General features: G+C 38.3%; 1 protein-coding gene across 1 annotated transcript in view; it reads left to right on the top strand.

Moving 5' to 3' along the window:
* LOC135214835 (uncharacterized) overlaps positions 1-16,439 on the top strand; it is a 234,841-nt gene that overhangs the window by 18,853 nt on the left and 199,549 nt on the right. The window contains exon 3 of the mRNA XM_064249233.1: positions 14,234-14,440. Within this exon, the coding sequence (XP_064105303.1) occupies positions 14,234-14,440 (207 nt within the window). The remainder of the gene's footprint in view (positions 1-14,233; positions 14,441-16,439) is intronic.

Genomic DNA, 16,439 nt, shown 5'->3' with positions numbered 1-16,439 from the left:
GCATACGTAAAATAATGTAAAAGCTTTGAAAAAATTTTCCCTTAATCTTAAGGTGGAGGTTCTGCGGTTGGGAGAGCATTTATCGCTTGGGTGTTCAATACTGCCAATTGTGTTTTAAGGTAAAACTCTGAGTTTGCCTCACGGCTTATAGGTGGGGCTGGGGGAAGGCCCCCCTTCGTTTAAGGTTAGGTTATGTAACGGCAAGCCTGGATAGGCCTAATCCCTCAAAAATACATAGGCATAGTACATAAATGGCTCCTACTGTATAATTTGACCCTCGCTGCATTTGTTTCTTGATTTTAGTGCCAATTTAAAATTCTTTGCTTAATCGAGAAAACTGGTACTCCAAGTTCAGGAGCAAGTACCTTTGACAAAGTACCTTTGACACAAGAACGAGAAGATTGTGAGCGTGGTGAAACACTCATTCGCCTTCCCCTGCAATCTTAAGAGTTGTAGTCAATATAAAACGCCCTGCAAACTTAATATTATGAACCCTGATGCCAAGAGACTACAAACTGTGTGCAGTAGTATCCTGCTGTGTTGTAAAAAAATAACAAAACAAAAACCGGCTATTTTGTTTTTAGGTGAAGAATGCAGGCAAGGTGGTTGTTATAGTTTTATTTGTAAATTTTATGCAACGAACATTATGAACTCTGTCTACGTCAATAGCACAATTAACATTGAATTTGAGTTTATTTTATCTATAAAATAAACTTAATCGTTTAACGTTAATAGGAAGAGTGGCAACTGCTCGTTTAATTTTGTTAATGGCTCTTGGCACAATTGCAATTTATGTAAAGTGGGTTTCCTACCAATCGGTATGTACGTATCTCAAATTGGAGAAGGCTAGAAAAAATATTATAAGGCTTTGAAATTAATTTTTATTTTTTAATATGGATTACTGTAAAATCATTTAGACTTATGAAATATTGTTTTTATGAGAAAATAAAAATACCTGCAAAATCAGTATGCATAGACCTCGTGGTTGCGTGGCCAAGATTCTTAACTTTTAGTTTCAATTCTTGTAGGATATGTATTTGCTCCCGGCTAGGGAGTGGGGTGAACCCCCCCCCCCCCCCTCCAAAAATTTCAGTAAGTCCATATTTTCTGTGACTCGGCTCCTTCAAGTATTTCATCTTGTATATACCTACTAATATGCAATGACATTTATAGAAGAGAAGGTCCAGGTTTGGGAACCCCCCCCCCCCCCCCCCTTTCCTTCCCATAAGAAAAAAAAAAACTGAGTGCAGGCCTGTGTTCCTTGACATGATTGGATAACTTCTACCAAACAGAAATTATTGTTCATGGTCAAAATAAAATTGCAGGTAGAATGAGGTTAAATGATATACATTTTATCAAATGCAGGTTGAGGGCGTAGGTCTAACCAAGGGCTACAAACTTCCCAACACCAACCCATGAGACATCATTTATTGCCAATAAATTAAACAAAGATTTATTACATTACATAAAGAATGCAATTACTTTCACTTCGAAACGTCACAGCAGATTGTTTATAACCTGTTGAAAAGCTCAAAATAGGGCCGCATCCCACTAAGCACTTTCGAGATCAGGCAAGATCGTTTTTCCGTTATATGATATATTGCATATAAGATCGATTGATCTTGATTTCAAAATTGCATTTATGCCACAGTAATATGCTGAAAATATAAGACGTCAACAGAGAAAAGTACTTGACAAGACAATCTGATTACGGTAGTGTAAAATGTTTTTATCGCCTGAAGAATTCTTCCATTTCCGTCATTTTGAGCAATAAAATGTACGGACATACAGGTAGTAACAACAAAATTGCAAATTCACCAAGGGACCATTTAATTTTTGCTGTTCCCTTAAGGGCCTATAGCGCCGGCCAAGTGGCAGCTCGCCAAACTACCATGTCCAAGTATGCAGATAACTTCTCCAGATGTTATTGAAACGATGCGAATATGCTTTTCGAAAGCCTCATCAAAAGTTACACAAAAAATCTAGGTGTTAATGACATTTAAAATCGGGATACAAAAGCAAAAGTGTTCTGAATCTACTGGATAGATTACAGTACTTTTTCATACGTGCCTCATCTCTATTCAAGGATTATGCAATCTAAATCTAAGTAATGGAAAGTGAACAACAGCTAGATGAGTAACACCATCAGTAGATGCAATCACTTTGTTCTCCAGACCTTGCCGCATGTTGATAGTTTTGATAATAAATAAAGGCCCAAGAACACTGCCTTAAGGAACACCTCAATTGATGTTACGAAAGCTTTTGTTATGGCCAACAGACTTTGGGTTCTGCCTGTTAAAAATTCATTTAGAATATTGATAGAAGATTCACCAGTTCAGTCTTCATGGTGCACACGGTCATAGACCATTAAAATCTAAGCCGATCATGCATGCCATCAGCACCTTCGTTAAAAGCACTGTAAGAAATTGGAAATTGACAAGAGTCCATCAATATAGCATGGCCTGTACTAAAACCCAACTGTAATACTTGTAGCAGGTTATTTTGAACCTACAAAGATGTTTGGAGAGCATTTTCTCAAAACTTAGATAAAGCGGGTAATTGATGATAGGCTATATTTTTTGAGGAGCATGAGAAGTCTGTGCAGCAATGTTAATTTCTCCCAAAACAGAAGGAAAACTGCAAGATCAAGATGGTTAAGATTCTGTTAGGGGGTATTACTCCTGTCAAGCCCCAAGGCAAAGTTTCGACTCATCTAGATCTAAAGGCTACTGAACATATCATGCTTTCTCTGGAAAGTATTTCTTGAGACAATATCAAGGCACTGTATTGTCAATTCATGAAGACGCGAGCCAAAATTTCTGCTTTCTATTAAGGGCAATATCATCAGTTCTATCAGCTCTGGCCAGAGCTGACATGCTAGAATAAACTAGAGCGCAATGACTTGAGGGTAGACCACCACTGGAGAGGAAGATCTGCACACCCTCGTTATAAACTAACAGCATGCTCATAAATAATGTGTACTTGCCATGTAAACTCAATAAAATTATGCCACAAAGTCCAGATAATTGTTATTTCATGAATGAAAAGTTTTTGTTTTTTATACAGTATAAAATTAAGGCTTATCTTTAAAACAAAACACAAAGATTTTAAAGGTATCACTTTGTTATAGACATCACTTGTGCTCACAGTGGAAGGGTTTCAACAAGCCTTTTTCAACAGGTTAATGCTTGCTAGACTCAGATAAATGTGATGTGCTTGTTTGTGCTAATATTGTAAGGGGGAAGGAGTCTGGCAGGTTGATGAGGCAGCAAAAGCTTATAAGAAGGTTTAAGCCCTCTACTTCCTTTTGCAAATTTCAGTCCGACTTTGCATTCTCACTCTAATGCAAACTATCATCTCGACTCATAGCATTTGGTTGAAATAAGTGTTCTGTACTAGATATTGACTGCGTTATCCTCGTCAGTGTTTGCGTTTTGTGATAAAGCCCCAGCGGTACAAGGTTAGGTACCCCCATACCCCCCTCCTGCCTAGCCATAATGTTGACATTTAGAGTTTCTTTCCCGGGATTCCGGCCATATTTAGCCCAATTTGGTTTTAAATCCCGGGAATTTTATTTTTGAACTGCAGTGAACAATTTCAACCACAACCAGGTGCTAATTTCATACAACATTCTTACACCATGAATTTTGATAAGTAGTGTATGCATCATAGATTAGCACTAGTTGACATTCCCATTCATGCACCCCTAAGTCTATAGTGCTGCCGGGAATCGTGGAGTGGCTCGATCCTTATCATGCCCGCTTTCCGCTTGCCCTTGCGTTGTCAGATCTTGTGCACTTAAAGATTGTCCTGACAACATTTTAAGAAATGTAGGCTCAGCATGGCTGCATCACTTAGTACTTTGTAGCACAATCATACCACGAAAGCACGGCTTCTCGTCCGATCATACTTGGTAGCGACAGATGTTGCTTTAGTTTATGCTGTTGTGGTGTAAGTTTGTGTACTGAGACTACTGACTGTCTCTTATTGTCGAGCTGGTTGTTAGATGAGTTGCTATGTGATCATATTTACGTACGCTAAAAGAACTAGAACGGTGCTACAATAAACACTGCTAATATTTTCACAAAGGAGTGCAGAGGGGTGCTTTTGAGATGCTAGATTGATAGACAGACCTTTTGAATCTTCATTGTAAGTCTCAAGGAATTTAAGAACCCAAATGTCACGTTCTTTGTAGAACGCTTTTAAGGACGTTACAACTGTCAGGACTTTGGGTGTGCGAGAACCTGTGCAGTTCAGAGATTTGGTAAAGCTAAAGGTAGCTGCGTTTTTTTAACAACACGAAACCCTGCTTTGTGTAGTACACTGCATATAGTATGTGTAATATGTGTGTGTGTTTATTTATATGTAAGAGGCCTTTGCATTTGGACAGAAGCAAATAATTATGGTGATGCCTTAATTTGTTCCGGATAGCCGAAAGGCATCTGCTTTCCCAATGGTTAAAGAATTTCGTGTTGTAAACTGGAAGTTCTTGAGGTAATCCAGATCTTGCAGTGTAAGAACCCAAGGAAGAGATGTATCAGTTTCATCTCGTAAAGACTATTTGCCTTGTTTAAGGTGTTCCCTAATTATCTTTTAGTATAAGTAGGTAAGTCACAGTATGAAATAGGGAGGAAACCGTGGTTGGTGTTTCAATCTTTGGGCTTTATTTCTCCAAGGCTGTCTTGGGTAGTTTTAAGACCGTAGGAGGAATCTTTGAAAAGAAAGTCGATTACAAGGGTATCTAGTTATTCTTGTAAATGTCCTTGCCGCAAGCATATGAGGGAAAGGAAAGCTGTCTATCATTTTACGCGTCTCCTTCCAAGAGTTTTGGTAGCATTGGGGAAAGACTCGTGATTCAATGTTTTCTTTATCAGGGAATGAAGATTGTTATCATTTTGTGGGCTTTCCTGCGAAGAAACTATTGGGCAGTTTTTTCTCACTGATGTTTTCAGCTCATAGGAGCTCACAGGAAAGCAGTGGCTTACACTTGTAGACGTTAATATTTGGAAACCTTTTGGCCCTGCCAGGATCAGGATGCGATCCTTTCCTTTTACGTGAATGGGTGTAGCACAGGTAGTTTCTACCAAAGTCACATTTGGTTAAAATGCAAAGGAGTCCGACTTTAAGGATGGAATGGTCTCTGAACTATCAATTGTGAATGCCAAATTCTGTAGAGACTGATAAACTCCGGTTGGAGCATTTAGGAGACAAACCAGAAATGGGGTTGTCTGTTAACTCTTTCCATTGCGAGATCCTCGGGTTGGTGTGGTTGCTGCTTTTCTGCAGGATTAGGTTGCTATGAATGCATATGTCTTTCCTCTGGTAAATCGGATACTTATCCTAGAACGCCAGATTTTATTAGTATAGAACGTAGTTCTGAGGCGGCTGTGGAGGGATTGATAAGTAGGTATATTTAAAAACAACTGCAGGCTATGGAGTTTACGAAACCTGCACATACTTCTGGTAACAAACAGTATCAACCTTTTGCAAGGGTTTAGTTTTTTTTTTGTTTTTCTTTTTTTGTAAGATTTAGCTATGAAATGATTTCAAAGCTTCGATTGATTTTTCGCTCTTGAAGGCAATGTCGAAGTAGCTTGAAGCACTTAACTGAGTAAGTTATGTCTTCTCAACTCTGCCAATTGTGAAAACGTAAGGGAATGTCCAGCGTTTTTACTGAATGTTGGCTTTTGGAATGAAGCAATTACTATAACTATAGCTACGGAATTTTTAGACTTTTCTACAATAAGCCGCGTTGACACGGCTCCCATCTTGCCAATGGAAGTAATTAATCCTATTCCGAAAGGTACATTTTCAGGATTAACCTCCAGATGATCCCGAGAGTTGGACATATACGAGCGCACTGTCCAGCTATTTGCTTTTATTCACAAATGACTTTCTTTTAAAGTAATATATGCCATGTGTATGTTTGTTTACTTTAACGTACGTACTTATATAGAAATTATGTAGGCATATGTAGCTACATATATATAAAAGGTATATCTACATACACATTTACTGTACCTTTACACATACACATGCAAGGCCCAAGTAGTATACAATGTTTTGATCGCCGCGTTTTTGCCTTTTGAATGGAGTGAGGCGACAGACAGTCGCTCTCATAACTGCGATCCTTGGCGGTCACTTCCCTCAGTCATCCATACACGAGGAAATAACAGCTCCGCTCAAAAATTTTACCAAACCTATAAAATTGTCAACCCCTTTCCTGATGAAACGTTTGAACTACGTAGTTTAAGAAAATATGGCAGCAGTGCTGCCAATCACCCTCGAGTCTCAACCTTTTGTAGCCAGAGTTATAGTCATTTGTTTTTGCTGTGGTTGAGAACTGAGAGCGATTTTGAGGCATTCCCCTTCTCAGTTTTATTAAGATGTTTGAATTTGACCTCATTAGAGAGTCATAAGATATCCTCTTGTGCGGGGTAAGGACCTATTAGAGGCAGTCTTAATAATTTGATAAAGGTTATTACTCATAAAATGGACATTTTAATGGATGTACTATACTGGAAGGATAAATGGTGACGTGATTGGATCGACATCCAAAAAATTTTCAGCAGTCGGTAGAGGCAGTTTGTTATTATGACTTCAGCAGAATCAGATTCTGCCGATTTATTGTGCCGCGGTTTTAGATCTGTTGGATCAAGTGGTGGACACTTAAGATAAAGCTGGGAAGAAGAAGACACTAAGCTGTTAGACTGGACAAAACTGAACTGCAACGTTTTTTTTTTTTTTTTTTTTTTTTTTTTTTTTTTTTTTTTCGTGTTTATTTGTCGGTGTCGAATGGTAGTACTTGTATATCACAACCGGTGGAATCTACTATGAGATTCAGGGTCTCTGTAACACGGTTTTTTGGACTTTGCTCCTTGTCAATGCATCGGATGTAGCTGAAAGTTGACATATGTATATTTTACAACCACACACAAATTTTGTCAGCATTATCAATAACCTAAACCCGATAGTTTTAATTTTTATAGAGTAAAAATGATCTAGCCGACGCCATGGCCAATGATTACGAGCAAAGAGTCGAAAAAACATTCATTACGTAAGCAAGGTAAACACACCTTTTTACTAAATGTTGCCCCGCCCATCCACCAGACAGAAATTCCATCGGCTCTGAAACCCAAAGACTTTATGAATGGCGGAACGATACATAGATGTGTGTGGGGTATCAGTGTTAGCGTAGTAATACTACTGTAGCAGTAGTGCCGCAACAGTATAGCAGTAATATACATGAATTAAACGTTTAGACCAATTGCTGGGATCTTTGAGGATCATTTAGCACTTCTTACAACTACTCGAGAAATTAGTTTTTATAGCCAGAGGTTAAATTTTCTAATACAACAATGCCCATGGTAGCCTTCAGTGTTATCCTGAATTATAACGAGGCGAAAGTGGGTGGAGCCTCATGAAGTCACCATTCTGACGATAATTATTGGTGAAGATTTAAAGCCAATATACGGTACCGGCTATTTTTTTTTTTTTTAGTAAATAGGTAGATAGCCAATGAATAAAATTTTTGCTTGACATTGGATTATAGCACTTATCAAATCAAGCTTGTCTACTATGTTTTTGGTAATTACCAAATATTCCCTACATCTTGTCAATCTGATTGTGACCTGTAAAGTAGACTAATTTCTTTGGAAACTTATTTTGGGAGTTAGACTAATAATCGAAGTGTTTTTGTATTTATTAACATATTTTGTTGGTTTGTTCATTATGACAATTATCAGTGTAGAGGTTCCAGAGTTCATAAAGGTGTACTGCTTTGCTTGTATTTAAATTTGTATGTCATTGTTGCCAGAGGTTTAGCCTTCGTTACGTATAGCCAATCATCCATCGAGAAAGAGGGAAGAAATGATGTCATAAGTTACGTAACGAGTGCGTTCGAAACCTTTTCTCTGAGTAAGTTGCCCGTCCTTCAAAAAAGGTCACTTTTACATTGTAAGTACCAAATTTATTCAACCTACGTAGTGCAGAATACACTCAAAATTTACGTGTTGATATAATATGTATTCTGAATAAGCGTTATATTTATGAAATGCATAGATAAAAAGATATTGCGAAAAAACCGTGTTACAGAGGCCCTGAATCTCATAGTAGGACAGTTTCTGCCATAAGGAATCCCCTTTATTTATTTGTTCTTGTTTAATTTTTTTTCAAATTTTAGTTAATTAGGTTACTGTGTTTATAATTTAGAAGGCATTTTGCTCTGTCATCTGGCTATCTTCTTGCAAAAATAAATTACCAGTGATATCAGAACTGCTTACTTACTGACAGATGCTTTAAGAAAAGAGCTGATGAGTGCCTGCTATTTTTTATAACAAATAAAAGAACTTGTGAAAATGGAAACAGATGAAAACAGAATAAACTTACATTTGGCTTATAATTGTCATCAGTAGATGCAGCATTATTTGATCTGAATGCCTCGAGTTTCAGTAGACAGCAAATCCGTTTAATGTTAAAAGAAGCTCCAATCTGTTAGATAAGATTACATAAAAAAATATGTAACTTCTTAGTTAAGAAATAACAGAAGTTATTCATTGATCTTTACTGTAAATTAAAACAAATCATTACAAAAACCAGCCTGTATATTTCGGAGAGGAGATATTGATTAACGAAAGTAAAAAAAAAAAAAAAATATATGCTTTGCACTATCCTACGCGCGGCAGGAACGGCCAGGAGTGCTACCCAAAAGTTCTTTTTAGTAAGTAATTTAACAAGAACATTTTCCTTGTTATGTGTGGATGGCTTCTTGAACCTCAATTGGTCCTACACTATACTCGGGTTTTTTCCATATGTCCATCCGCCTGTGGTGTTTGCGCATGGTAACACTGCGTCCCGGCCTTTGAATAATATCCTATTTCGAATCTTAACGGTGTAATTCGCATACAGTAAATTATTAAAACACTTTCCAGTTGCAAACGTGCACCCAGATATTCTTTTATTTACCTAAAACTTACATAAAGGATAACTATTTACAGCCTTGGACGCAGTGTTACCATGCGAAAACACCACAGGCGGATGGACAGATGGAAAAAAACAAAGAGTATAGTTGCAAGTGGCTTTTTGATGGCTGGCTGAATGCGCCATTTTAGGGAAATCTAGCAATGTTTTCTTGGCCGGAAAATTGTTGAAATTGAGTCATAATTGGGCTTTTTGAGGAAACGCTTCCATGAATTACGTTTTTTCCGACTGTTAGATGTTTTTTCATTTCTAAGTTCTAGATGTTGAATAATTTTACACAATTTCCTGCATTTCGGTAAATTTTCCACCTCCGTATCCTTGACATTTGCATTAATGAAGTATATAATTTTTTCAGACTTGTTTGTTCCTGAAGGTGAATAATTGATTTTGTACGTTGTAGATATTTTGACCGTAGATGACAAGCCAAAATTGAATTTTTACTTGTAGATATTTTGACGGTGTAGATAACAAGCCAAAGCAGCACCAATCATTGTAAGGGCAAATACATTTTTAATTTGCCTGTCTTTCAAATACGTTTCTCGAACTTATTTATGCTACGATTTTTTCCCCCTTTACAAAAACTTCCACACAGTCGTTCCAGTATACTTCGTAATTTATCATAAACAAAAACAGACGTTTGCGAGTTTCAGACACAACACGTTTCCCTCATACAGGCTTAACGATCACGACTTGTTCATAAATTTTTCCCATTATTATTGTCACAACACAGTATTAATGCTGCTGCATCTCTCCACTTTATTATTATTATTATTATTATTATTATTATTATTATTATTATTATTATTATTATTATTATTATTATTATTATTGAGGAGACCTTCACTGAAGGTAGTAACCTTGAATTTCATGGCTATTTCTACGGCATTGTTATAGAAGACTATACTGAAAATTGAATGTGTAAAAACATCCATTATATTATTACTACATCACAACTCGGGGCCCCCTGGAAATTTGCGGCCAATATCTTTTAACAGTACATGTTTTAAAACGAGGATCTTCTACGCCATTATTATTATTTATTTTTTTTATTTTTTTTATTTATTTATTTTTTTTTTTGCTCTATCACAGTCCTCCAATTCGACTGGGTGGTATTTATAGTGTGGGGTTCCGGGTTGCATCCTGCCTCCTTAGGAGTCCATCACTTTTCTTACTATGTGCGCCGTTTCTAGGATCACACTCTTCTGCATGAGTCCTGGAGCTACTTCAGCCTCTAGTTTTTCTAGATTCCTTTTCAGGGATCTTGGATCGTGCTTAGTGCGCCTATGATTATGGGTACAATTTCCACTGGCATATCCCATATCCTTCTTATTTTCGATTTTCAGATCTTGATACTTATCCATTTTTTCCCTCTCTTTCTCTTCAACTCTGGTGTCCCATGGTATTGCGACATCAATGAATGATACTTTCTCTTGACTTTTTGTCAATCAACGTCACGTCTGGTCTGTTTGCACGTATCACCCTATCCGTTCTGATACCATAGTCCCAGAGGATCTTTGCGTGATCGTTTTCTTTCACTCCCTCAGGTTGGTGCTCGTACCACTTATTACTGCAAGGTAGCTGATGTTTTCTTGCACACGGTCCAGTGGAGGGCTTTTTGCCTACTGAATCATGCCTCTTTTTGTAACTGGTTCTGTGCAAGTGCCGGGCATTCGCTTGCTATGTGGTTTATGGTTTCATTTTTCGTATTGCACTTCCTACATATGGGAGAGATGTATTTCCGTCTATCGTTCTTTGAACATATCTGGTTCTTAGGGCCTGATCTTGTGCCGCTGTTATCATTCCTTCAGTTTCCTTCTTTAGCTCTCATCTGTAGCCATTGCCATGTGTCATCGCTGGCTAGTTCTTTAGTCTGTCTCATGTATTGTCCGTGCATTGGTTTGTTGTGCCTGTCCTCTGTTCTGTCTGTCATTCTCCTGTCTCTGTATATTTCTGGGTCTTCGTCTACTTTTATTAGTCCTTCTTTCCCATGCACTCTTTAGCCACTCGTCTCCACTGGTTTTCAGATATTGCCCCAGTGCTCTGTTTTCGATGTTGACGCAGTCCTCTATACTAGTAGTCCTCTCCCTTCTTCCTGTCGTGTTAGTATAGTCTGTCCGTATTTGCTCTTGGGTGTAGTGCTTTGTGTATTGTCATATGTTTCCTGGTTTTCTGATCTATGCTGCGGAGTTCTGCCTTCGTCCATTCCACTATTCCTGCGCTGTATCTGATTACTGGCACTGCCCATGTGTTTATGGCTTTTGTCATATTTCCGGCGCTGAGTTTTGACTTGAGTATCGCCTTGAGTCTCTGCATATATTCTTTCCTGATCGTGTCCTTCATCTCTTGGTGTGTTTATATCTCCTCCTTCCATTATTCCCAGGTATTTGTATCCTGTCTCATCTATGTTTGATGTGCTGCCCATCTGGTAGCTTTATCCCTTCAGTTCTCGTTACTTTGCCTTTTTTGTATGTTGACTAAGGCTCATTTTTCTATTCCAAACTCCATCCTGATGTCCCCAGATACAATCCTTACAGTCTGGATTAGGGTATCTATTTCCTTGATGCTCTTACCTTACAGCTTGATGTCGTCCATGAACATCAGATGGTTGATTCTGTTGCCTCTTTTCTTGAGTTGGTACCCCCCGGCATCCATCTTCTTTAGTACTTTTGTCATGGAATCATGGCTACTACGAAAGGGTAGTGGGGACAATGAGTCGCCCTGGAAGATCCCTCTCCTGATATTAACCTCTGCTAGTCTTATTCCAGAGCTTGTAAGTATTGTATTCCAGTTGCGCATTGTATTTTTTTGAGGAAGCTGATGGTGTTTTTCCTCTGCCCCATATGTTTTCAGGCATTCTATTAGCCATGTGTGTGGTATCATGTCGAAGGCTTTCTTATAGTTTATCCATGCCATGCTTAGGTTGGTTTTCCTTCTCCTACTGTTCTTCATTACCATTTTGTCTATCAGGAGCTGGTCTTTTGTGCCCCTACACTTCCTTCTGCAGCCTTTCTGTTGGTAGGGGATGGTGGTGTTTGTCTCCTCTAGGTAGTGTATAGCCTTTCACTGATGGTACCTGTCAGTAACTTTCCACATTATTGGTAGGCAGGTGGTAGGCCCTGTAGTTACTGGCTATATTCCCTTACTCTGTCTTTTTTGTATTAAGGTATGTTCTTCCTGTGTCATCCATTTGGGTGCATCGTGATTTGAGATACAATGCTGGAGGAGTTATTATTATTATTATTTATTATTATTATTATTATTTATTATTTTTTTTTTTGCTCTATTACAGTCCTTCCAATTCGACTGGGCGGCATTTATAGTGGGGTGGGGTTCCGGGTTGCATCCTGCCTCCTTAGGAGTCCATCACTTTTTTTTCTTTATTATTATTATTATTATGATTTTTTTTTTGTTTTGCTCTATCACAGTCCTCCAATTCGACTGGGTGGTATTTAGTAGTGTGGGGGTTCCACCGGGGTTGCATCCTGCCTCCTTGAGGGAAGTTCCCATCACTCTTTCTTACTATGTGTGGCCGTTTCTAGGATCACACACTTCTGCATGAGGTCCTGGAGCTACTTCAGCCTCTAGTTTTTCTAGATTCCTTTTCAGAGATCTTGGGATCGTGCCTAGTGCTCCTATGATTATGTGTACAATTTCCACTGGCATATCCCATATCCTTCTTATTTCTATTTTCAGATCTTTGATACTTATCCAATTTTTCCCTCTCTTCTCTTCAACTCTGGTGTCCCATGGTATTGCAACATCAATGAGTGATACTTTCTTCTTGACTTTGTCAATCAACGTCACGTCTGGTCTGTTTTGCACGTATCACCCTATCCGTTCTGATACTATAGTCCCAGAGGATCTTTGCCTGATCGTTTTCTATCACTCCCTCAGGTTGGTGCTCGTACCACTTATTACTGCAAGGTAGCTGATGTTCTTGCACAGGCTCCAGTGGAGGGCTTTTGCCACTGAATCATGCCTCTTTTTGTACTGGTTCTGTGCAAGTGCCGGGCATTCACTTGCTATGTGGTTTATGGTTTCATTTTTCGTATTGCACTTCCTACATATGGGAGAGATGTTATTTCCGTCTATCGTACTTTGAACATATCTGGTTCTTAGGGCCTGATCTTGTGCCGCTGTTATCATTCCTTCAGTTTCCTTCTTTAGCTCTCCCCTCTGTAGCCATTGCCAATTGTCATCGCTGGCTAGTTCTTTAGTCTGTCTCATGTATTGTCCGTGCATTGGTTTGTTGTGCCAGTCCTTCTGTTCTTTCTGTCTTTCTCCTGTCTCTGTATATTTCTGGGTCTTCGTCTGCTTTTATTAGTCCTTCTTCCCATGCACTCTTTAGCCACTCGTCTCCACTGGTTTTCAGATATTGCCACCCAAGTGCTCTGTTTCGATGTTGACGCAGTCCTCTATACTTAGTAGTCCTCTCCCTCCTTCCTTTCGTGTTATGTATAGTCTGTCCGTATTTGCTCTTGGGTGTAGTGCTTTGTGTATTGTCATATGTTTCCTGGTTTTCTGATCTATGCTGCGGAGTTCTGCCTTCGTCCAGTCCACTATTCCTGCGCTGTATCTGATTACTGGCACTGCCCATGTGTTTTATGGCTTTTGTCATATTTCCGGCGTTGAGTTTTGACTTGAGTATCGCCTTGAGTCTCTGCATATATTCTTTCCTGATCGTGTCCTTCATCTCTTGGTGTTTTATATCTCCTCCTTCCATTATTCCCAGGTATTTGTATCCTGTCTCATCTATGTGTTTGATGTTGCTCCCATCTGGTAGCTTTATCCCTTCAGTTCTCGTTACTTTGCCTTTTTGTATGTTGACTAAGGCGCATTTTTCTATTCCAAACTCCATCCTGATGTCCCCAGATACAATCCTTACAGTTCTGGATTAGGGTATCTATTTCCTTGATGCTCTTACCATACAGCTTGATGTCGTCCATGAACATCAGATGGTTGATTCTGTTGCTTCTTTTCTTGAGTTGGTACCCGGCATCCATCTTCTGTAGTACTTTTGTCATGGGAATCATGGCTACTACGAAGAGTAGTGGGGACAGTGAGTCGCCCTGGAAGATCCCTCTCCTGATATTAACCTCTGCTAGTCTTATTCCAGAGCTTGTAAGTATTGTATTCCAGTTGCATAATATCACCTTTATTATTATTATTATTATTATTATTATTATTATTATTATTATTATTATTATTATTATTATTATTATTATTATTATTATTATTATTATTATTATTTCAGCCGAACCAGATCTCCTGACTCGGATGAGAGAGGTCGCGAAGTGAATCCCAAATTCTGCACATTCCATCTGAAGCGACTTTGTCTTAAAATCCAAGAGGGCAAGAAGTGTCACAGCATACACTTCGATGACGGGGACAGCGGCGGCGAAGATGACTTGCGTCGTCGTCGCTCAGATGACGATGGCGACGAGGATGAAGAGGATGAAAGGTGAGTTATACAAAATGTAGCGCTTTTGCGGTTTTTTTTTATTTTTTTTTATTTTTGCAGTGTGTTTAGTACAAGCCCGTTGGGGATTAAAAAAAAATTAGACCTAGATAACGATCCCCGAAAACCCTTTGCTGGTCACCATGTAGGAAAGATCTAAGAAAAACTAAGGTCTTTCAAGACGCTCGTTTCAATATTATATTCCCGACCGGAAAGCAGTGTTGCCGAAGTGCAGAATTGTCGTCTGCTATGCGGAATAAAAATTCTACGGGGCAGCAATCCAATTTTGTATGGAGATGCGGATTTCACATTTGCATTGTCTGCAACAATTTCTTCATGGCTTATTCTTGTAAATTTATTATTCATATTGTTGTCTATTATATTGATTTAAATATATTTCTGTAAATAAATATATGCTCAAATGCTAATGTAGAATTTACATAAATATTCTATATATTGGAGACGTACACTTAAAATAGTTGATTGGCCTAATATATGCAAAATGCAAGAATGTTAATGATAGAATTATAGGTAGATACTATGTTAATAAATGATAGAAGTTCTTGGTTAGTACAATGTAAATTTGAATTACTGGTAGGTACTATGTAAATAAATGATAGAAGTTCTTGGTTAGTACTTTGTAAATTATCTAATCATGTAGACTGAAATATTTATAAAATACAACTTAAGTGATTCAAGTATGTGATTTGAACGTAGAATGAAAGCGTTCAAAAGTAAAAACAACTAATGAAACGTGTATATTGTTGTAACCGTCAGTATCAGTCTCATCCCTCTATGGTCTTTAAAACTTTCACTCTGATATAGAAGTCTCCTCTCAAACTTCTTCTCGCACGTCTGTTGCAACTTGCATAGGCATTGCAATAAGGAAAAATTCACAGTATCTAGAATTCGCTGTCATATCGAATGGGCGATGCAGTAATTACCCTGACATCAAACTTTGTTGCCTTAATATCAATAAGCTGTGTTGTCTGCAGTATACTCGGAAACTAACCCCATTCATTGGTAGCACACACGCATATATATAATGGAGATGGCCTTGTTACTGCGAACACTAAGTGATTGATGATGTGCAGCCCTAACTGTAATTAGCATATGACCCATAAAATAGTCATATCAACTTACCTCTTTGGTGACCAGTGTACGTAATAGACGTTTTCAAATAGGGATTTCGCACCTGAATGATGAATAAGATCTATGATAGTGGCAGATCTTTAGTTCAGATTGGAGAAAATATGAACCGTCTTGATACACAATCATTCAAGAACCAATAAAACAATTCAAAATTGCTATCTGCATTTTGTACGCGTAATCGGCTTTGTTTTTGCCAAGATATGTCAAATTGTTTTACGGATCAACTTGTTTTATTGCAATTCTGATTATTTAAGCGTGAAACACAATCACTTCAAAAATACACGAAACTAAAATTTCATGTTATAGCACATATATATATTAAGGTCGCTATAGTGACTTGAAAAAAATATATATATATTTCTTCCGAGTATGTTATTAACGCTCAATAGCTCGGTCCTAGGGACGAACAACTCTTGTTAATTGTTCGGTCGTTAGAGAGTTAAGCGGTGTTGACATTGTTCTCTCTCTCTCTCTCTCTCTCTCTCTCTCTCTCTCTCTCTCTCTCTCTCTCTCTCTCTCTCTCTCTCAGGAATGTTCTAGTTATTTTTGAAATCAAAATGTGTTATATCCATAATCAGATCCGACATGTCAACTAAACGGACCTTCAGGGATGCTTGGCTGGAAAAATGAGCTGTTCCGGGATTGGTTGCGAAAGGGTGAAGATCCTACTTAAGCCTACTGCAAAGCCTGCAAACGTGAGTTAAAAACTTAAAAGCTGAAATAAGAAGTCTGAAGCGACATCAGTTATCGAAAATTCACACAGAAAGGATGTCACTTACAGAGGCCTCTGCGGCAGCACCATCTACAGAGATAAAACTGGCAAAATTTTTTGCAGAAAACAATATTGCCA

The sequence above is a fragment of the Macrobrachium nipponense genome, chromosome 46 (genome assembly GCF_015104395.2).
Source record: "Macrobrachium nipponense isolate FS-2020 chromosome 46, ASM1510439v2, whole genome shotgun sequence".
Lineage (NCBI taxonomy): Eukaryota > Metazoa > Arthropoda > Malacostraca > Decapoda > Palaemonidae > Macrobrachium > Macrobrachium nipponense.
Note: the sequence above shows the minus strand (reverse complement) of the source record. Positions and strands in the feature narration are given on the sequence as shown.